Source organism: Polypterus senegalus, chromosome 14 (genome assembly GCF_016835505.1).
Source record: "Polypterus senegalus isolate Bchr_013 chromosome 14, ASM1683550v1, whole genome shotgun sequence".
In the NCBI taxonomy this organism is placed as follows: domain Eukaryota; kingdom Metazoa; phylum Chordata; class Cladistia; order Polypteriformes; family Polypteridae; genus Polypterus; species Polypterus senegalus.
The window spans coordinates 72,035,199-72,059,392 of record NC_053167.1 but is presented as its reverse complement, the minus strand read 5'-3'; the positions used below and the strand labels follow the sequence as shown (position 1 = coordinate 72,059,392).

At 38.1% G+C, this 24,194-nt stretch overlaps 1 protein-coding gene across 1 annotated transcript in view; it reads right to left on the bottom strand.

The window, feature by feature from the left end:
* The window catches only part of glmna (glomulin, FKBP associated protein a), a 51,072-nt gene that overhangs the window by 23,261 nt on the left and 3,617 nt on the right, over positions 1 to 24,194 (bottom strand). Inside the window, exons 2-8 of the mRNA XM_039734429.1 lie at positions 23,343 to 23,426; positions 15,827 to 15,952; positions 10,327 to 10,440; positions 9,865 to 9,973; positions 7,340 to 7,586; positions 5,869 to 5,971; positions 5,288 to 5,469 (exon numbers count right to left, since the gene is read on the bottom strand). Coding sequence (XP_039590363.1) covers positions 5,288 to 5,469; positions 5,869 to 5,971; positions 7,340 to 7,586; positions 9,865 to 9,973; positions 10,327 to 10,440; positions 15,827 to 15,952; positions 23,343 to 23,381 — 920 coding nt within the window. The 5' untranslated portion in view covers positions 23,382 to 23,426. The remainder of the gene's footprint in view (positions 1 to 5,287; positions 5,470 to 5,868; positions 5,972 to 7,339; positions 7,587 to 9,864; positions 9,974 to 10,326; positions 10,441 to 15,826; positions 15,953 to 23,342; positions 23,427 to 24,194) is intronic.

The window sequence follows — 24,194 nt, the reverse complement described above, 5'->3', positions numbered from 1 at the left end:
TCTTTTAATTTATGGTACATGCTTCCTCAGTTTGTTTGCCCAGTTGATTTCATACAAGGGACGCTATTGGCGGGTGGCTTAGAAGCTACCCAATCAGAGCACGTATTAAATATTAACTAAAACTCCTCAATGCTATAAGATATGCTTCCTGCGCGGTGCTCGATTGTTTGCTTGTCTCTGCCTCTATCTCACCTCTCTGACATTCTCTGCGCCTGACGTTGGGGGTGTGAGCAGAGGTGCTGTTTGCACAGAAGCTGTTTGCCTAGTGGATACGGACGCTCCTCTAAGAAATGCCGCTTTATCGAGGTGCGTCCAAAAGCACACTTATTGATTTTTTGATTGTTTGCTTTAATCTCGCTCTCTCTCTCTCTGACGTTCTCTGTGCTTGACGGAGGAGATGTGAGCAGAGGGCTTTTGCACAGAGGCTGTTTGCTTAGAAGATACGGACGCTCCTGTAAAAATGCTGAAAGGCTACCTTCGCATTGATCCCTTCATTGCCGCTGCTTTATCGCGGTGCTTGCATACTTAAAAGCGCAACAGCCCTATTGATTTTTCATTGTTTACTTTACTCTCTCTCTGACATTCTCCGCTCCTTACGCGCACTTTGAAGAGGAAGATATGTTTGCATTCTTTTAATTGTGAGAAAGAACTGTCATCTCTGTCTTGTCATGGAGCACAGTTTAAACTTTTGACTAAAGGGTGTTATTTCATGTCTAGAGGGCTCTAATAATGTTAAAAAACGTATTTAGAAGGTCATAAACAGGTTTTCTATGCTCTAACTGCGAAAATATTAGATTTATAAATAAAGAATCCTACTTCGTGGAAATTCATTTATCTGTCTGGAGCGGATTAACCGCGATAAACAGGGGTTTACTGTATAACTGTGCGGAGAATATTTATAAACAGTGTGGGAGAGTTTCTAAGGGCTTAAAATATATAAAAATAATCATAAAACATATGGTTTCTACTTCGGATTTTCACCTATCGCGGGGTTCTGGAACGCAACCCGCGATCGAGGAGGATTACTGTATGTATGTATATATATATATATATATATATATATATATATATATATATATATATATATATATATATACATACTGTATATATAGAACCCTATACATAGTCAGACACAGACACCAAAAGTCTCTAGACAGACACTTTTATTCTTCTTTTTAGTTCTACACACAACACAGTGCCTCAATCACCATCTTCCTTCTTCTTCTTGTCTTTCTTTTGCCTACTCCATTCCTCTAAGCGTTGTCCACCTCATCCCGAAAGGAGTGAGGCGACCACGTTTATACTACACCCAGGTGTCTCCCGACTGACATCTGGCAGAACTTCCAGGTGTGGCAGATGTGCTGCATATAAACTCAGCTCCTCCTCTGCGTGGCGGAAGTGGTTCATGGCCAGACTCCGGAGCTGTCCAGGCACCCCCTAGTGGTGGCCACTGCCCCCCCCACCGGGTTGAGCTTCCAAACTCCAGTTCCGTGGCCCCAATGTAAACCAGGGGGCCTGCCCTCTCATGTCCCGGAGGAGGTACTGCTGGTCATATGTCCCTTCCCCTGGTCTTCTCTTTAAAAGGGCGTCCCGTCCTGGCAAGATCCCCATCCGTCCATTACAATATATATATACAGTGTATATATATATATATATATATATATATATATATATATATATATATATATATATATATATATATATATATATATAAATACTGTGGCGAGTCTCTGGGGCTGTAACCCAGCCAGGACGCCTGGAAGGTGGCATGTACGTCCTCTGGGCCACGAGGGGGCAACCGCCCTGGATCAGAAGATGACCATGGGAGAACAAGAAGGCTTACGCCTATTGGGACTGGTGGCCACCGCCAGGGGGTGCCCTGAGTCTCAGAGGGCCCGGGACTGATTTACTTCCGCTACACCCGGGAAGATGGAGGAGGATCCCTCCAGGGATGCCCGGAGTGCTTCCAAGTGCTCTTCCGCCACACTAGGAAGTGTCGTCAGAGGGAGCACGTGGAGCACATCCAAGTGAGAATAAAAGGGCCCGCCTTCCTACAGTCTGGGAGCTAGAGTCGAGAAAATAAAGGTGCTTGTTGTAAAGATGCAGTGTCTGTCTGATGGTGTTCGGGCATGTCTCACAATATATACATATATATACAATGTATATATGGGAGTAGAGAAATTCCCTTCCTATTAAGGAACAATAAAGATGCCTTACTGCCCATAAAACAGTGCAGCAATGGTTTCCTCTGGCACAGATATTTGAGAAGTCATTGCAGTTTATCTCTCTAGTCTATATGTGCTTTGTAAATTGGGGTAAGGTTCTTGCCCATGAACCTTGTGGTAACTTGTAGACAGTGCAAAATATGTATGATATTCCAAGTCTATTGATGTATTTACATTTACATTTATTTGCTTGACAGACATTTCTTTCCAAAGCAGCTTACAACAGAGGTAAACAAAATTGAGTGACATTAGTCTAGGGCCTATTTGTTCAGCCAGGGCAATAAGACAGGTAATAAAAGTTGACTGCCACTAGTGAAAAGAAGTAATAATTAATAATTAACAATCAGATTATAATCGGTAAAGCAATTCAAAGTTAAACATTAAATTAACCAACAACATAAAAGATCACAGATCATCATGCAGGCGAGTTTGTCCCCATACATCTAAGATGGATGACAGCTGTGTTGTTATAACTGGTGCTAAGTCAAGTTCATTTGAAATAGGCACAATTGAATCTTGGAGAATGTCAGGTTCAGGGATCTGAGGGAAGCAACTCTGCTGTTTTCAAGTGTTAATCTCCTCTTGGCCTCATTTGACTTTGATTGGCAGTTGATGGTTCTGTTGTTGGAATGAGAACTGGAATTTCTATTTTTGGGATCAAAGTCATATCCTTGAGAAACTGTGGCTTACTGTGTTTAAGTTCTCAGTAAGCACCTGCCTTAAAGGAGGGTAGAGATCAAGTACCTCAAGATTTTGTTCATGTGGAAGGGTTGGGATGAAATTGAGAACAAATTAATTGGGACAACTGGAGCAATTTTGAGAAAGTTACTCCTCTTTGCTGGAAAATAGGTGACAGAGATCTAAGCTTTCAGTTTATTGGTCAGTTTACTCTTGTTGTCGCCAAATGTCACAAGCTCTGGGTAGTGACTAAAAGAACAGGAATGACAGTACAAGTGGCTAAAATGGGGTTTCTGTAAAGAGTTAATGAGAGCATTCCAACAATATGTTAGGACCTTGGAGTAAAACAATTGTTTCTGTGGACTGAAAGGAACCAGTTGAGATAGTTTACATATGAACTGAGGATGCCTCCCCAGCATACTAGATATACAGTCGACCCTTGACATACGACCGGCCTGACATGCGAACAACTTGATTTACGACCAAAATTTTTGTTTTCATTTATGACCAACATCTTGCGTTACGACCCAAATGTGGTTACGTGTATCCGCATGTACAATTGTAAACAAACAGCCGAGAGCGTTCGTAAGCGTCAGTCGGAGCCCAGATACATGTGTTTGTGGACGTAATTTCGGTCAGTGCAGTGATTTATCTATATATATAATTCACTAAGACCATGGCAAGCAAGACGCATAATTGCTAAGGAAGGAAGAGAAGGTAACGAAGGTAAAAGCGATTGTTAAGGGATGTTAGCTAGCGGGCTGGCGCGGCACATGATGATGTCATCAGGCTGAGTCAACACCGGCTTGCTTTGGATTGTATTATTACAGCAGTTCACAACACGGCCAACTTTGAACCGAGTGCTCGACTACTGTCATTATTAACTTGAGAAACGGCGATCACAATCGAAACGAAGAAGGAAATTGTGCGGAAATATGAGAGTGGCGTTCGTGACCGTGACTAATATGTACAGCCCTTTTTTATTATGAAAAGGTTAAGTAAGTGTTGCTGTGGGAGGTTCAGAGCGCATTATGGGTATTTCCATTATTTCTTATGGGAAAAATAGTCTTGACTTACAACCAACTTGAGTTACAACTAGCCCTCACGAATGAATTCAGTTCGTAAGTCAAGGGTCCACTGTATCCCCCTGGGAGAATACTTAGGAAGCAATGGAGAAACCCTCCTTCATATTTGGAAATGTACCTCTTGAATGTTCTTCATGAGGAGCTGGAAACATTCTGGCGAGGTAGAATTACCTGGTCTGTCAAGCATGGATTGTTGCTGTTATGAGCTCAACCATGAGACACTGAAGAAAACAGAACAACCAGCACTTATATAACCAGTGTTCTGTTAATTGGTGTCTGAAGTGCAAACCAATATAAAGTGTGAATGAGTGAGAGTGTTTGCTTGGGCCAGGGGATTTCTAACAACAGTGTACTATGGGATGCTCCCATTTGAAAAACAATTCCAAGTGACATACTGTGCTAACTGTGTTACCCAGCCTTGCCCGCCCAGAAACTTCATTAGATATCGAGCCTCGGTTATATTGCTGTTGGTTAAATGGATGTAGCAGTACTGAGGTATGTTTTTTTTTTTTGCCCCACCAGGGGGTAATATTATTTCACTGGAGCTCCTTAATTTTGAATTTGCTAAATACAATTGCCAATGGGTAAAACATTCCTGCTGTGTGTTATCAGGCAGTCCTGTCAAGACTCTTCTCACCTGATAATAAAATATATTAAAAATAGCTGTACAGCTCCAAACAGCAGAGTACAAGAGTTGTGAGGGTGTGTGAAGGATCATGATTCTGATGTGAATCATACCTTTAGTATGGCTGACCTGCTATGTGGCACTGTCAAGACTCACTGGTAACAGGCAGTCATCAGAGAGTTGCTACCAGCGTTATGAATGGCAGCTACAATCCCCTGTGCTGCCATTGCACTCCACCACAAGTGCTTTGAAGCCCTTCTGCTCTGATCTGCCATTTATCTGTGCTGGCATGCAGCCTGGCGCATACTTTCCCTTGTCCTCTACAAACAGGTCAGCTGAGAGGAAAAAGCTACAGACAAGGAAACAGAGAGAGATGGGCCATTACATGAATAGAATTAACGTAACATTATGAGATCCACTATTTCCAAGTTGGGGTTATGGCGGCGAGTGGGTGGATATGGGGCTGTGGGGCAGGACCTTATCCAGGTACCCACAAGAGCCAGTCAAGATCATGCTCAAAGTACACCTCTGAGTTGAGTGATGGCAGTTTGCAGAAACTGAGTAAGAACATGTTTTATCAGTAGCTGACTTTTGCATTTTTTTACTTTTTTAAACCACAAATAATTTCCAACCTAATTTGCTCATTATTTTAGTGAAAATAAAAATTGCCTCACCTAAATACTAAAGGAAATTTATCCATTCCCAAGTGTTGAACAAATATAAGGTATGAAAGGCAGGCTAGAGAATCCTTGGAATATTTTGCATCTTCTTCAAGAAAGCCAGGTTCCTCCTTTTTGCTTAAAAGGCGATGAAAAATTAAAGCTGGCAAAGACTCCCCAGTGCAACATAGAATCTCCTAATTTAAATGTAAATTCAGGTATTAAAGTATAGTAAAAGACATTTGTAATAAATAAAAAGCAGTGTCTTTAATTTGTGAAATAAATTTTTGTGAATTTCCCCTTGGGATTAATAAAGTATCTATCTATCTAAATATTTAAAAATACTAAGATATGACTTTATAGCGCCCATATGATAAACTGTAAGCGTAAACCAAAGAATCACATATGACAGATTATGTCCATTCCATCTATTTAGTTAATTCAAATTATTATATTATCAGTTAATTCACTTAAATCAATTCAAAATGCTATCCTGGTGACAACACTCACAAGTCTGGACCCAGCACTGGATGGGGTGTCAAACAAATGTTATTTTAATAATAAAAATTCTCCTAAAAAAATACATAGCTGCTTACTACAATCTCAGTTGCAAAGCGTCTCATGGGCATTTCGTCAGCAACGTCAGGTACCTTTTCCAGCTGTGCATGAAGTAAAGGATTGCTTAAGCACTTTATGCAACTGCAAGAAACAATCAGATATGATTACAAAACTACAACCAAATAGCTGAACAATTCAAAGGCCTCTCATTTCATGAGAATGACTAGGCCTTATATAGAAGAATTACATCTATTTAAGTATTTCTTATTAATTACAATAATCTCATTTGAGTTCTCAATCTAATGCCCAGCATAGCTGACATCCATCCATACATTTTCAAATCTGTTTGACTCAGTTCAGGGTTTCAGGAGCCTGAGCAGCGCCGAGAGCAGGCCTGGAATCAAGTCGCTTTACTCAGAAACAATTTAAAATAATTATGCTTTGTTCTATTAGTCTGATGCAAAGCTCCATATAATTTCTGACTCTGAACAATTCATCTATTTTGATTATGGAAAATGAGAATGGTACAGATTTCACTTATTGTGTCAATGCTTTAAAACATAACAGGTAATGTTTCAGATTGAATATATAGGAAAGTCTCTACAGGTGAAATTCCATTTCCACTACCTAATTATTATTGTTAATGTGGAAGAACATTTCACATTTTTATTTTTCTTCAGAACAGCAGCAGTTACATCGTTTAAAACTGGGATTTAGGAATTTCTAAATGTCTTCTGAAACAAGGCCCTCAAAAAATGACAAGCCATCGTACAGTTATAGTGTTCCCCCTAGTGTCAAAAATGTGTAAATGCATGAAGATCTGGATATGCAAAATGCAGTTAGCTTCACACAAGGCTGATTAAATCTGTGGTGGCCTCAGAGTGCAAAATATATTTTACTATTCCATTATTTTACAAATGCTTAGAGCAAACCATAAACTAGTTAAATTATAACACAAATTAAATAAAAACGACAGCAATTAAACATTAAGGTGGCTGCTTGATAACACAAACTTCTGCCCATACATTTTATCCATGTAGCTGCTTCTTTGTCTGTGAGCAAATATCTTTCTTGACAGTTAAATTTAAATAGGATATATTTTATACTACATGTTTAAACTAGAGCATGAATCAGGATGCCTGTAGACCAACCTACAAAAAAGCCAATGTTATAGTGCATAGCTAAGGATAAGGCTGCTGTCTGCTTGTGGACCCTTTAGCTACTATTATTAAGATGTATACAGACCAAAAAGGTTTAAAACGTTCTCTCTAGGGTATATTATTCTTTCTTAATAAATCAGAGAAGTAAGAACTCTAAAAACATGTATTTATTTTGTTAAAGTCACACCTAAACAAGATATTGTTCTATCCACAGCAAAATCTATTAAGTACATGGCAGTTCAGCCTACGACACACAAGGCTCACTACTCACGACTGCACTGCTGAAATCCACAAGTTTAAAAGTTAATAATTAAATATGGGTGAGTACTTCCTTTAGACTGATACTTACAATTTTAGCAGTTCATTTCTCAGTTCTTCCATATCACCCACCATTTTATTTGTATAACTTTGTTGAACTTCTTCCACAAATGGCTTGGTAAATGTTAGTAGTGCTACACAGCACTGGCAAAGGCCATGAGCATCATCTTCTTCTTGTTCTTGTGTATAAGGTACTGGAAGCTGAGAAATCTGATTTAAAATTGTAGATAGTGACATGCCCACTGATGGAGGCTTCTTCTTTCCCAATTTTAAAAGAACTATGCAAGAAAAATAATACACAATAGTTAAAAGAAATCCACAGGATCCTAACCAAGATAATGCAGGCAGCTACAGTAGATAGATGGAGTGTATAGATAGATAACTTTTTTATTCAAGTTTATAAGAAAGCACTCTCTATGGTACATTGTAAATATTGCTAATTTTTATTCTAGATTAACATATTACAACATTAATAACCATAGCTGACCTGGCAGGTAAAAAAACACTGAAATATCTAACCAAATTTTGCTTAAAGTTAGTAGCAATTAGTTTTTCATTTCTTTTCCAAATAACTAGATAATAAAGAATTACACATTTATTTTACTTATTTGTCTGGTGTCTTTATCCAAGATGACTTGCAGCGTTTGAGATACAATTGGTTGTATTTATTTTTTGTTTTTCCAATTGGAAACTGGTGTCACTAGTGGGATTTAAATCAACAGCCTTAGGGTTGGAAGTCCAACGCCTTAACCAACACTCCACACCATCAGCTGAACTAGTACACTGCGACACATCACATCCTCCTCTGCGGTTACTACTTTAGAAAATTTGACTGTGGCTAGAGCCAGAGATTTTATACTTCATTTTCACAGTTAAACCAACTGCCCATCTTTTAAATCTAGTTCCCTTTTCTCTGTTGAAAGATTCAGTTGTAGTAGTTACAAAGCAAACCAAATAAATAAAAAAAAAAAAAAAAGAATAAAACTGGACAAAGTTAATAATCCACTATTAAATGCCATAGTCCAAAATTTCTGTGAAGTACTTATCGTTAGACTTCTATTAAAGAAATCAAATTAGAAATTAAATATTCTTATGAATTTCAAAAAAATTGTAACTGTGCAACTCAAATGTAAAGAAATATACAGTGCCTCCGGAAAGTATTCACAGCGCATCACTTTTTCCACATTTTGTTATGTTACAGCCTTATTCCAAAATGGATTCAATTCATTTTTTTCCTCAGAATTCTACACACAACACCCCATAATGGCAATGTGAAAAAAGTTTATTTGAGGTTTTTGCAAATTTATTAAAAATATAAAAATTGAGAAATCACATGTACAGAAGTATTCACAGCCTTTGCCACGAAGCTCAAAATTGAGCTCAGGTGCATCCTGTTTCCCCTGATCATCCTTGAGATGTTTCTGCAGCTTAATTGGAGTCCACCTGTGGTAAATTCAGTTGATTGGGCATGATTTGGAAAGGCACACACCTGTCTATATAAGGTCCCACAGTTGACAGTTCATGTCAGAGCACAAACCAAGCATGAAGTCAAAGGAATTGTCTGTAGACCTCCGAGACACGATTGTCTCGAGGCACAAATCTGGGGAAGGTTACAGAACAATTTCTGCTGCTTTGAAGGTTTTTTTTCTTTTAATAAAGAACTTAAGAACTTTTAATGAGAGCAGGTCATTTGGTCCAATGTAGCTACTCAATTCCTATTTATCTAAGGTGTTTAAAGGCATTTTCACACTCATAATCCATTTGCTTTGTACTGAATTAGGAGATTATTTGTTTGTTTCAGTCTCCAGTTAGTTCAACTAACTTTCAAGCAAACCAGAATGTGACAAACACCCCGTGGATGTATCATGGACTTCTGTTATTGGGCAGAAACAATCGTTCCCCAGGAAAAATCATGCAGGACTGTCAGCAGCAGTGTTTGTGCCCCACTGCGTTGGCAATGACTATGTAGTTTGTTTATCAAACATTAATTTTTGAGCAGAATGCCTATTGTCTTATAACTATAAAAGTACATGGAAAATATGCACTACTACACATGCTACAGAAAGCTGGCAAGTTCTGCTGAGGGCATACACTGTAGAACAGCAGACCTATCAGGTGAGTTTCATTTCACTGTATGAGGTGTATTACTCTTACATACTGTTCTGTATTAATGTAATCTCTGTTTAGTTGATCTCAGATCTACTCTCTTTAGGTCTGTATACATTTGTTAATACAGTAATACTCATTTTGGAATGTTTGATTAACATTTCCTACATAGTATTCCAAGTTAATGTGCCTCCAGTGTGCATCATGCCTGAACAGTGATTGCTGCATTATTATTATTATTAAATTCTGAAACTGGCATGCCGATTACAAAGGATCGCAGTATTTTAGCATTTTTCCATAACATTGACTTGAAGAGTATTATGAAGGTAAACAACTGAAGAAACATGCTTACCTTCTTCAGATCACCTTAGTGGAAGAAGGGATTATCTGCATTTAAAACTAACAGTAACTTATCTGTACTATACCATCATAGCCAGGGTCACAATGTACCTGTCTGTAGTGGCTGCAGAAGCAGAACAATTGTTTCTGCAATTTTATCCATGTCTGCATCTTCAATTTGCTCTAATAAACCAAGCAGAACCTCCTTTGGACTGCACACCTGAAACATAATGAAGAACTCATTCCAGAATGATACGTTCTGTAAAGTGTTGTAACATGTTGTTTGAGAGAACACTCGCCTAATACAAATAGTTGTAAAATGACAGAGGAAAACTCAATATTTCAAATTATTATTACTACTGTAATACTAGATACTATACAATATAATCATCATCACCAACATTGTGTTTAGTTGGGGTTGCGTTATGTTTTACTTCAGCTATGCTGTTAGGATGGCAATGGCAAAATATTTGTATTACGTTTAATAGCCTTATTTAAAAAAAAATAAAGAATGACAGATTTGAAAAAATAGCATAGCAATACTAATATGGTAAACTTTACAGATTTACTTACTTCTAAAATGTGTGTCAGCATACTCAGGCAGTGCTGAAGGCTGGTTTTGTCTTTCTTTAAAACTATTTTTATAAGTGGACCCAGCAGATTCCAACCCATGCACTTTATAATAACCTACAAAAAACAAACCAGGTCATGTCCATTTTGCAGATTCTGTTTTATCAATATTTGACTTAAAATAATAATAGTAAACACTAATGAAACAGTGTCATATACAGAAGTATCTTATATCAGTATCTTAGTGTCAGCATTAAAAGCAAACTGTTTAAGTAGACTCTTCACCAAAAATTAAAAGGTTATTATTAAGATAAATTATTAATATAAATATATATATATATACAGTATAATATATATGCACAACGGTAGCGCGTCTAACTCCAGATCAGAAGGCTGCGTGTTCAAATCATGTCGGGGTCATACTATTACTGCGCACTTTTGAGCGCTTTGAGTAGTGACAAAAGTGCTATATAAATGCAAAGAATTATTATTATTATTATAATATATCCATCCATCCATCCATTTTCCAACCCGCTGAATCCAAACACAGGGTCACGGGGGTCTGCTGGAGCTAATCCCAGCCAACACAGGGCACAAGGCAGGAACAAATCCTGGTGCCAACCCACCGCAGGACACACACACACACCAAGCACACACTAGGGACAATTTAGAATCGCCAATCCACCTAACCTGCATGTCTTTGGATTGTGGGAGGAAACCCTCACAGACACGGGGAGAACATGCAAACTCCACACAGGGAGGACCCGGGAAGCGAACCCAAATCTCCTAACTGCGAGGCAGCAGCGCTACCACTGCGCCACCGTGCTGCCCATAATTATATATATATATATATATATTTAGTACCATATAAAACAAGGGGATGGAAGATATAATTTACAAGGAAAAAGTACTAATATGTATTTGAACTCTAGGAGGCAGGGAATTTTCTGCTTGGCAATTGTACTGCCATGGACTTACACCACAAACCAGTTCACAGATTTGCAGATCTGTGGTAACTGCTGGTAGCCAGCCACAAACGCACAGTGTGAAATTACAATGGCCCCTAGAAGCAGTCTCTCGTACTTCTGGTGGCCTTGAAGGTCAATGTGCAAAAACAAATTGGAAAAGCAAAACCAAATCAGAATAGGTAAAAACAAACTGAAAATACAAAAACAAATTGCGCAAAAATAAATGAGAAAACGTAAAATCAAACTGAATATGCAAAAGCAAATTAGAAACATCAAAAATAAACTGAAAACAAATGAGAAAACACAAAACTAAATTAGAAACTACAAAAAAAAAATGTAATGTAATGCACAAAAACAAATTGAATGTGCAACAACAAATGAGAAAACACAAAAACAAATCAGAAACAACAAATGAAAATGGAGCAGCACACAAACAAAATAACAGCTGCTCAGTAATAAGTGTTTAAGTTTAATATGTCGCTGTGCTCTGTACAAATACAGTATATCTGATAAATCTGCCTTTTTCTGCTCATTCCAACAAGGGAGCTAGCACCCCCTGCTGGATACAGGCACAAACAAATTGAGAAGCATGAAAACAAAAAGAGAAGCACATAAACCAAATTGAAGTGGAAAAAACAGTGAAAACTGAATGATCATCATGATTCAATCCCAGCTTTTCAGTGAGTGGTGTGGTGGAAGCGAGAATGCTGAAAGGTAAAAGAATACAATTGTGGATAAAATCGGAAATATTTTGGTACAGAAGCAGAAGACCATCTGTAGGGTGCAGTTTTTAATGGTGACCCAGTAGACACTTGGTACCCTATACAGGTTGTTCTAGTATATTCTGGCTAGAACTGGTGGAAGTCAGAAATCTCTACTGATTGGAGCAGGGAAATGACCTAGATTTATGTGATAGTCCTACATGTATTCTTCAGATGTAGGAGCACCGTAAATAGGACAAATCTAATTAAATGAGACTGAACTATATGAAGTGAATAATTCTTCTGCTTGCACAGCAACCCTCAACACTGTAGACTGGTTGGAGGGACATGTTTTTTGGTTTTCAGGGTGGATTGCAGAGCTAAAGTATCTGGGGAGGGGGGGGGTAGAATGATTATTATTCATTAATACAATGTTTTGACTTTAGAATGGGTGTTTGTAGGAGTTCCCTACATAAAGTACCCCAATTGTTTGGAAGAACTTTAAAGATAAGATTTACAGCTTAACAGAACATAGCAGGGGTTACTGTCTCTTATTCTGGAAGGTGACCATAATTCTGTTAAAGTGACCTGACTAGCTGAAGACATGCAGGATGCTAGTAAAGTCAGTGTGAAGCAGCAATTATAAGACTTCTAGTGCATCTTGTGGAATCTCATTGAACAAACTCAATGGCCTGATCAGATGTTATTTTTTTTTGGCAGGTACTCTGAGATGTTTCTTCAAGTGTCTGCGGTGAGCCAAACCTATCCAGAGATTTACTACCTGGCAGGTGAGTTGACTGAAATGGTATGGGAATATACTTACTACCTACTCAGAGGGCCAGGGGTTTGAAAGGCCCACAGTTCACCTTTAGTCCATCTTATCAAGGGGTGGAGTGTCCTGGAGGGATAAAATCACCATTTTGGATCTACAGGCACCATATTAAAAAGAATCAAACTGAAATCTGTCTAGGTTACAGTTTTTGCGAAGATTGACTGTGATGACCTGTGAATGCATAATGAATGTTCAAGATTCCTAGCACAATTAACTGCTTATTATCCAGGTTGTATTATTGTCACATTCATTTAACCCTTCTTATATTTTGAGGAAAATTAAAAACCTTAAATTAATCTAAGCATGAATAAAAGTATAAACCTTTCTCCTGACTGTTCTGGTATTCTATCTTGTTGCCTGAGGTTACATTACAGATATAAAAGGAAGTGTAGTTGGGATTTTTTTACATTCTGTTCAGGTCTATGTTGTAATGAGTTTAAAAGCCAGAACAGGGTCACCTCAGGACCCTACTACAATAAAACAGCAATGGTGGAAGTGAGGTCTCTAAAGCCAGAATAAAAGAAAACACTTAAAAGAAAAAAATGACTCATAACTCAAACATGACATGACAGAGGAGAGGAGAATTTCACATAATAAAGTATACTGAAGTGTATTCTATGAGTAAAATATAATAGGCAGCATTTGTCATAAGGTACACAAGTTTATTACTCCAGGAGGAGATTCAGGCACTGCACAGAACTTGGATCACTTTAATAAAGAAACTGGAAAAAGTGATATTAGCAAAAAGCAACACAAATAGAAAATGTGGTCAAATTGCATTGCTAGTTAAGCACATAAGGCTGATGATGTGGAGATTTACTACTGTCACACTCGTGCACATGGGAGGCAGCTAAAGGGCCTAAATGAGAGTAATTCCACACCAGACCAGGGGGTAGCGGAGTGCACTGACTCTTTATCTCACTTCTCTGCAGACCAGTTACAGGACATTCTGCCTGGCCCCGATGACACCACTTCTAGGATTCCATCCCCATTGATGACGTCACCTTCTCTACTTGCCATTAAAACCGCCATTTCGACCATCTCAAATCAGTTCTGTTGTGGACTCTAATCTGTAATACATTTATTCACCCAATTTTTTAGCCAGGAAATCAATATGCAGATGGCTGCCCCAAACCTTTTTGTGCCTCTTTGTCAAGTCTATGACATTACAAACATGAAAAAGTCATCATCTTAGAAAAATCAGATAAGCAATTGATGGTGATGGGTGGGCAAAGTAATGCAAAATACATAAATACTGTAATTATAGTCTAGGAAACAAGAAATATTGACAAAAGGAGAAACAAGGGTTTTTGACAGAATTAGAGTGTGTAAAAATTTACAAAAAATATCTATATGCAATGAAATTGCTGAATGTCTAAGAAACATAAGCACAGTGAAAAACTGAAATAAAGACCAATTCACAAATATTCTGAGCCTACCAGTCACTTCAGTTAATTGCCAAGCTTTAAGACTAAAGGTTATACTACTGTTAAATTTTGCAAATACTGGAATAAGGGAGATTCAAAACAAATCAGTACAGTTTAAAAAAAATGGAAAACAGAGCACAAAAGTCTAATTTTAGCACCACATTAATACAATATACAGTCCATCGTGTAAAACAGGAGTGACAAACTCAGGTCCTGGAGGACCAAAGTGGTCGCAGTATTTCATTCCAACCAGTTTCTTAATTAGATAGATAGATAGCAAGTTTATTCACCCCAAGGGGAAATTCACATACTCCAGCAGCAGCATACTGATAAAAAACAATATTAAATTAAAGAGTGATAACAATGAAGGTATAACAGACAATAACTTTGTATTATGTTAATGTCTACCCCCCCGGGTGGAATTGAAGAGTGTGGGCGAGGAACGATCTCCTCAGTCTGTCAGTGGAGCAGGACGGTGACAGCAGTCTGTCGCTGAAGCTGCTCCTCTGTCTGGAGATGATATTGTTCAGTGGATGTCGTGGATTCTCCATGACTGATAGGAGCCTGCTCAGCGCCCGTTGCTCTGCCACGGATGTCAAACTGTCCAGCTCCGTGCCTACAATAGAGCCTGCCTTCCTCATCAGTTTGTCCAGGCGTGAGGCGTCCTTCTTCTTTATGGTGCCTCCCCAGCACACCACTGTGTAGAAGAGGGAGCTGACCACAACCGTCTGATAGAACATCTGCAGCATCTTATTGCAGATGTTGAAGGGCGCCAGCCTTCTGAGGAAGTATAGTCGGCTCTGTCCTTTCTAATTAGTAATTAGTAACCAATTACTACAGCTAATGTACTTTTTATTAATTTTGACTCGCTTTGTAAAATCCAGAACCCTTGTTTATATTTTCTTTAAACAGCAGCCAAAAAAGATAAGACTTAATGTACATTTAAAAACACAATAATGAAAAATAACTTTGACTTCTAGAATATCAAACTCATCTTTTAAATTTGCACAGTGTTACTTGGCCAGATACAGATTTTAGGAGCTTTAATTGTAATACGTGTAACATATAACATGAGGCACAGTTAAAATGCTGTTTTTTTCTTTATATTTGCAACCTATGCACACAGTTATTTATGGGAAAATGTTTTACTTAATGTATATTAAATGTCATTCTGAATCAGAACCTGAAATTGCTTACTCTGTATTGAGGATCCTTTATGATTTTCTTTTGTTTTAAAGTAGTTATAACACAACTTACTAGATAAACATTTGTAGTCTCTACTTAGCTCTGGGCAGTATTGACTAATTTATGAAAATAAAGCAACTCTTTTATCATACAGTATATTAATCACCAGAAATTACAGTATGTTAAAAATGAAAAGATTAAAATAACTTTATTGGTGGTATGTTGTGGATTAAATCAGAATAAAATTTGTGTTTAAAATGTCACTTCAAAAGATACTAATAAATATGGTACAGACAGCATTTTAAATGCACACAATCTTTAGTACATTTTGTATATATTGTAAAGAACTCCAAATTGAGTTTTTATAAATGAAATTTAATTTTATGTTACCTTATTTTTCTCCTCTTTTATAATGTCTAAAATCTCTGCTGTCTTCATTTCCTCCAGGCAGTTTTTGCCTGCTTTCTGAAATATTTCATAATCTTCCACTTTAAATCCATCCTCTGGAATTACCTGCTGCAAATGCATATATAGAACAATTAAACAAAAAGAGATAATTATTCAGAAAAAAACTTTATCAAGATGTCTCTGTCATATGCCATTTAGTATGGGATTCGTAAAAGCAGTGCTAATGTTTGTGATGCACTATCAGTTGGAATGAAAAATTAAATGCATTTTATTACTACATGTATTGCAAATACATTCCAACAGATGGCGCATTCCAAACATTAACACTGAATATGCTGAGGTCTGTGTTCATTAATTACATTTCAGCTAGTCTTGGATGAGTAGTACAGATTAATTTAACATTGTGTATCTTTTTAAAAATATATAGTATATACATTGTGACAGATTGGGGGCCCTCTCGCTCCCTTGAACCCTCAGACTATGCGCCAGACACCAGGTAAAAGTCCAATAATTTGACTTTTTATTAATATTCAGTGCACAAAGCACCCTCCTCTCCACAATACTCATTAAACAATACACTAATCAATAAATCCACCATTCCCAGACACATTGCCACCCTTCCACCCAGCTCAGCTCGACGTCTGGGATTTCCCATCGTCCTTTTATATTGCCTGACCCGGAAGTGTTTCCAATCATTCAGTCCATGTGACTTCCTATCACTTCCGGGTCATCCTGGAAGTACGTCACTTTGCCTACAACGTACTTCCGGGTTAAAGGGCACATATGATTCTCTGGGCCTCCCTGCAACGTCCTCTGCTGGCCCCTGTGGTATCCAGCAGGGCTATAAAGGAAAACTCCATTGTCCATGATTCCCTGCTGGTATTCGGGGCACCTCCATGCTGCAGGGAGAGCTCCACCTGGCGGCCTGGGGGTATTGGCCGGGATGAAAAGCCAGCCATCGACCACAACGTATTAAAATGAAAATAAATTAAAAATAGTAAGCAATACATACTTGTTTCTGTAAAAAGCACTGAAATTATTTTAGTGAACAGACAGTAGTGTTAATAATGCTGTTGGTTAATTATTTGAATAAATGTCATGAAATTAATGACACTTGCATTAAAGAGAATATTATTTTTAAAGTTATGATATGCTATTACTTGTTGGTCCTTCCATCCCTGAAAGCATCCTTAGTAAATTTTCATTTTCATTTTCAGTTTTGATGCACCATTGGTTAAGTTCTCCCTCAACTAAGGAATGTTGCTGTCACACCATCCCCATGTAGCGGTTGGGGTGTTACAAGTAATTCAAGCACATATTAGCTAACACATTTTACACCTTCCCTTTCTATCTAAAATTTTAGAATGTGCTGTCTCTGCCCACTCACAACATATCACCACCTTTCTTTGTCCCATTCCAGTTTGCTTTCAGAGCGGAGCACAGCATTGAAACCGTCCTAGTTGGTGTTGTGAAAGTGCTGCTTATTTTTGCTGACGTATCAACTGTACACTTCTTAGTACTGTGTGTCCTCAGCGCTGCCCTTCCAGTGATCTGCCATGCCTCCTGTTTTGACTGAACGGAATCCATGGCTTAGATTGTCTGCTACTATGCTTCAGTGGTTTAAGTTCTATTTATTAGACCAGTCTCAGTTTGTTCTTATGTGGAAAACTAAATCTCACTTGGTATCAGCATGATGTGCATTACTCAGGTATTATTCCTAGTGCTGCCATTTGGGCATATCATAAGGAGGACGGTTTGAGTTCTATCTTATGCACAGATTACAGCCAAATCTACACTGGCACCAAACCCAGCATTACATCTACTAGTTGTATCTAAGAAATAGACTAATAGATCCAGCAGCATTTCCATTAAAGTAAGTTGCTCTGATTGCAACTCCTTTGTCCATACGCAGAGTTTCCAATTTAGTCTCCCTGATGGCAGTACTTGGTATCACCCACTGCTCATGCACGTAACCTTGGTGGCACACCTCTAAAGTTGCCTTCTATTACTTTTACAATATTGCCAAATTCAGAACATTACTCTTAAAGTCTGTTTCTTTTATCGCTTCTAGGTTAGGCTGCTGTACTGCACTTCTTTTTGAACCAGTAGTCGTGACTGCTTTAAGAAGCTACTTAAAACAAATTTATTTATATTTCATTTTAAGGAGTTTTACAATTCTTAGGAGCTTCTTTTCTTTTTTTTTTATTATTTTTTTTTTCATTATTGTCAATTTTCTTTCAAGGTACTTATTGCTAGCTGCATATGTCACTGTTTTGCCAGCATTGATGTCAATCTGCTGTTTCATTCATACTATATTGAAAAGTTGTTAATCACTTTACAAACATGCAGACTTGTTGTATTTGTTAGTGCTTGCAGTAAATGCAGATATTATTTGTTAACAGAATGCACAATAAATATTACAAATATTGTAAGTAAGTTTGCCTCCATGTTATGAAAGAGACATAACAGTTAACAGCATTAGGGAAGGTGCACTGTTCTCCAAGACTGATGGGTATAAAAGTAAGAGGAAACACTGAAGGAGCTCTTATCTATTTGTAACAAGAAGATTGACTGAAAAGAGATTTTATAGATAAACAAATATGGTGGCACTAAAATACACTTTACGTGAGACTAGCAGCATGTAGCTAGAAGCTTGGAAAAAGTAAACTTGACTCAAATGTTAGAATTTTTTTTTTTTCATATTCACAGTTGTTCATACTGTAAGAAATTCAAAACCGAAGATACAGCAGTGTGATTAGAAGGCTTTTAAATCTCAGCTTAGCAATGTTTTGGTGTAACTCTGCAAATAGAAACTGATCAACAACTTTGAGTGATCAAACAAAAAATAAATAAATAAAATAAAACCCTACAAAGTGCCTTGTACACAATAATACAGTATGCTTTTAAATGATAAGTTTGGTATTTTTCAAGTCAAAGTTAACTCTTCACAATCCCAGTATACATTAATTTGACACTTGAAATTGCGTTCTAAATGTTTAAACTAGCTTGTCTATTCTTGCAGCTTTCAATAGGGATAAAGGGTACACAAGTGCATAGGTGAATGGAAAAAGCCCTACAACTTACCGAAAATGTCCATTTCTCAAGCCACAAATGTCATGAAGTATTGATCTGTGTCTAGACATTAAACACATTTTGCAAAACATTGTATTCATGTTGTATTAAAAAGGTAAAAAAAGCAAACCATTGTTGTGAGATTCAGCCATTTTAAAAGGAGACCAGCTGTGCTTGTCACATCGCCAGACACCCCATTCATCTTCCTCGGTGGCACCATTTCAGCCACTGTCTTCACCGCGGCCTGTGACACAGGAAGGAGGACTTTGGTCCCAGAGGTGTGAATTCACCTCGGAAAGCTTTTGCCAAGCTCCACTTTTGGCACTATTTAATGTTGATGCCCAGATGTGAACTGATGTGTTTGTTCTGTAGACAACTAGACAATAATAACTGAAAAAGTCGCAGTCACGATCGCTTAGATTCATTCACTATACAGGAGCTTATTTCTTTATGTCGCAAAGATTGATAATACACATGTGTGCTCCAGTGAGTGAGAATATTGAGCAGGCACTTGGCATGTAATCAGATAGATAGATAGATAGATATTTTATTAATCCCAAGGGGAAATTCACAAAAAGTAACAAGAACTGAACAGACAGACATTAACCCATCCATCCATCCATCTTCCTAAGTCACTTCTTCAGAGCAGGGTCACAGGGCAGCTAGAGCCTTTCCCATCAAGCATCAGACGTAAGGGAGGAACAATCCCGGAACAGGGCGCCAGACACACGTGGGCCACTTTAGCAACACCAGTCCCCCTAAACTGCATGTGTTTGGATTGTGGGAGGAAATCGGAGCACCTTGGAAGAACATTCAATATCCATGCCCACATGAATGCCAAACCTTCTTCAGTTCCCTTATCTTTCTTCCCGATAATACGATTATTATTAATGGCTGTCATCGATCTTTTCCATCTGCTATTCTATTTAAATAGAATAGCACGCCTACAGCCACTTTGATCCACAGGAACAAGCAGATGGTGGCAAAGACAGCCTTGCACCTCAGTACACAGGGAAAGTGGTCTTGTAGGCACCCAAAAATTGCTGGTTCTATAAGTTGAAGGAAGAAAAGATGTTCTGGATCAGAACAACTGTATAACACTGTGCTGAAAAGTGGACCCTGCATCAATGTGGGACAAATAGTAGGAGAAGATTGATCTCTTCATATGTTTTCTTCATTAATAATAATACATTTTATTTATATAGCGCCTTTCCCATGCTCAAGGCATTTCACAGAATTTAAGAAAGAATGGCAGGGTATATAGCATTGTACAAACCAAATAAATAAGATTTAAGACAGTAAATTCAGAGAAAGCCTAACAGACAACCTAATTGATGGTCTAGCACACACACATACAGGTTACATGAACATCTTGACAGAGAGGTAAACTGAGAGAAGGGTAATGAAGTCAAGTAGAGCTAAAAGCTGTCCTGAACAGATGAGTTTTGAGTTGTTGTTTTTTAAAAGAATTCATGGAGTCTGCTGATCTAATTAATTTCGGTAGGTCATTCCAGAGCCTGGGCGCTATGCAGCTGAAGGCCCTGTCACCCACAGAGTGTAGATTAGTGTGGGGCACAACAAGATTGCCAGAATCGGAGGACCTTAGTGGGTGGGCAGGCACATAGTGATGGAGAAGGTCACTGATGTAGTTTGGCGCGAGGTTATTTAAGGCTTTGTAGGTTATTAGTAGGATTTTATATTCGATTCTGTAAGACAAAGGGAGCCAGTGAAGATGGAGCAGAATGGGTGTGATGTGCTCGCTGCTGCTGGTTCGAGTAAGGACTCTTGCAGCTGAGTTTTGAATAAGCTGGAGCTGTGATATAAGATTAGAAGGGGCAACTGCCAGCAACGAGTTACAATAATCAATGCGGGATGTGATAAAAGCATGGACAAGTTTCTCAGCATTAGAAAAGGAGAGGAAGGAGTGAACACAAGATATGTTATGGAGGTGAAAGTAAGTTTCTTAATGTGATTTATGTGGGTGGAATAAGAGAGGGAAAAATCAAAAATGACACCAAGATTCTTTGCAGTAGAGGCAGGTCTGATGAGATCACCTCCAAGATGGACTGGGAAGGAGCTCATTTTATTAAGTTGCATTTTAGTCCCAATTTGCAGGAGTTCAGTTTTGTTGCAATTTAATTTTAAAGAGTTCTGCTCCATCCAGGTTTTAATTTCACTAAGGCAGGTTGTGAGCTGAGAAAGCTCTGATGAAGTTCCACTTTTAACATTGAAGTAGAGTTGAGTATCCTCTGCATAAAAAGGATAGCAAGTCCATAGCTATGAATAATATGGCCAAGGGGAAGCATATAAATACAGAAGAGAAGAGGGCCTGGGACAGAGCCCTGAGGAACTCCTTGTGTGACTGGTGCCGAGCTGGATCCTCCGTTACCAAGACTAACAAACTCTTGCCTATCAGTCAGATGGGACTTGAACCACTGGAGGGCAGTGCCAGAGATACCCAGCATGTTCTCCATTCTGGACAGTAGAATGTCATATCTGACCGTGTCAAATGCTGCACTGAGGTCTAATAGAATTATTATACTGGTTTGTCCAGAGTCTGCTGCCATAAGCAAATCATTGGTTACCCGTAGGAGAGCAGTTTCACAGCTGTACCGCGCCCTGAAACCAGATTGAAAGGGTTCCATCAAGTTATTAGTGGTTAAGTAATTGGTGAGCTGGGAGGCTACAACATGCTCAAGAGCTTTTGACAGGAAAGGTAACTGGGAAATAGGCCGGAAATTGTTAAGATTGTCAGCATCAAGACCAGACTCTTTTTAACATTGGGGTTACAGAAGCGATTTTAAAAGTGAGCGGCACAGAGCCAATGTCAAGGGATGAGTTTATTATTGTTGTATATTGTAGGAACAATAATTATAATGATGATAATAATCCATTCATCTTCCTAACCTGCTTATCCAGGGTAGTGTTGTGGGGCAGCTGGAGCCTACAGTTCTTCTGTTTCTTTATCCGGTTCCGGTTTCCGGGTGGCCTGCGCCACCACCACCTACTCAAAGCATCATGATGCTCCAACATTGATGGACTGAAAGCCAGAAGTCTACGTGACCATCATCATCAAGTCCGTCCGTGAGAACCCTAAATACAAAGAGGACTATTTCATTTATGTTAGGTAGATTGCCCAGAGGGGACTGGGCGGTCTTGTGGCCTGGAACCCCTGCAGATTTTTTTTTTTTTTTCTCCAGCCGTCTGGAGTTTTTTTTTTGTTTGTTTTTTCTGTCCACCCTTACTTATTCTATGTTAATTAATGTTGACTTATTTTATCTTCTTACTGTGTCTTTTATTTTTCTATTCTTCATTATGTGAAGCACTTTGAGCTACTTTTTGTATGAAAATGTGCTATATAAATAAATGTTGTTGTTACACCAGAAAGCATCAGGCACAAGGCAGGAACAACACCAGGGTACCTGTCCATCACAGGACGAACACAAACATATTTTTGCAGTGTCCATTCACTTTTATATTATTTGAGTGTGCATCTGTCTGTTGGTACAAGCCATGGAAGAACATAACTGCAGCAGAAACGGAACTACAAAAGCAAAAACAGAAGTACAGCTTGGCACTGGGGGCTCGTTGGTGTTGCCATAATGCCCTTGGGGGTGATCTTGCGGTCTTGTATGCATGTTATCATCCAGTTGGCACTCAGATCGACCACCAGAGGGCGAACTGGAGGTGACTGCCAGCATTCTTTATGTTTGAGGACCACTTTTGAAATTAAATAGGGTTGGCCAGTTCTAAGCATCAACTGGATGATACAAGACAAGCACATTAGTGAGTCTTCATTTTCTGTTAATTTATTTTAATTTTTAAAGTTGTGTTTTTATTATTATATTTTTCTCAACCAATTAAAAAAAAAACACTTTATTTGCCTCCTGGGCAATGCCAGGTATTTCAGCTAGTCTGTGATAAAATAATTATTGTTTCTTTTTGTTATCACAAGGATGCCTCATAAACACGAAGGGCATATTTTCTTGAATCAAAACCTTTGCTCCTTCAAAGTAGACACATTTAAGACTTTATTGTTCACCTCTTGTACTCTTTAGTCCCACTGTATGCTGCAAGAACAGGTATTTTTAAAAATGCTTCACTTTAAAACAATTTTATGTGTCAAAATAACATATACAATGGTTGTGAAGAAATAACTTCAACTTGAAACACACCAACTTTATCCTTTAAAGAAAAATGAAAGGTTCTGCTTAAAACAGCAAAGCCTGACTGACTGATCAGCATGTATACCACTGCAAATTTGAACACTAAAGCAAACATTAACTGTTAAGGTCTTGGACAGACATGTGCCGTGTGTAGAAGCTCCATGTGCAAAAGCAGAAACTTTTACAGTAAGAAAAATTAATTCATATTAACAATGGATGCCACCCATAATAAATAGAATACAAATGAAGAAAGGACATACACATCTCTGTATCATCTCCGTAAGTTGATCTAAAGCCATTTATTCGTCTTCCTGAAGGGAACTCTTCAGACATCACATCAGCAACTGCAAAAAAATATAAAAAAAAGGAGAACCTTGTATTATAAAGCTATGAAATGGAAAACAATAGGTTTCCTATTATTAGGTTATTTTTTGATACCTGGAATCTTCAGAAGTAAGTTAAATTTATATGACTTTAAAAATGCTATGTTTTACAATTTAAAAGAATTTCTACTATAGAATGCATTGGCTCTTTGTTTTTATCCATTTTATGGGACCTGTTTAATTCAACAGCAAAGCAGCATTGAGTTCAAGGCCAGAATAAGCCCTGGATGAGGTGCCAGTTGATCAAAGGAGCACTGACTTGAGACACTATCAATTTAGGATCTCCAGTCAACCAAATCAAAATATAATTTTCCTGTCTAAAAATCTTCTTTTATTGTTTTACTTTACTGAATGCATGTTTTAAAAAAATCAATCTGAATGGTAAGATTTTAATCCATCATTTTTTAGTGTCGTTTTTCCTTCTCATAAACTGTACTTTTTATTTTAAGACCTCCCATTGTGTATTCACACCTAATATTTTTGCTTCCTGCCTCCCTCTTCTGACCAAATGCTGCCTCTTCTTGCCATGTGTTTTTCAATCTTACCCTTAATAATTCCTTCCGTTAATTTTCCTGTGATGCACGTTAAGCTTACTGGCCTATAGTTTCTTAGACCTTCCCGGTCACACTTTTTATATTTGCCATTTTTCAGTTCTTCTGAATTTCCCCAGTGCGCAGTGACTTCCTAAAAATATGTTTGTAGGGTTTATATACTGTGGCGGACGGCTGG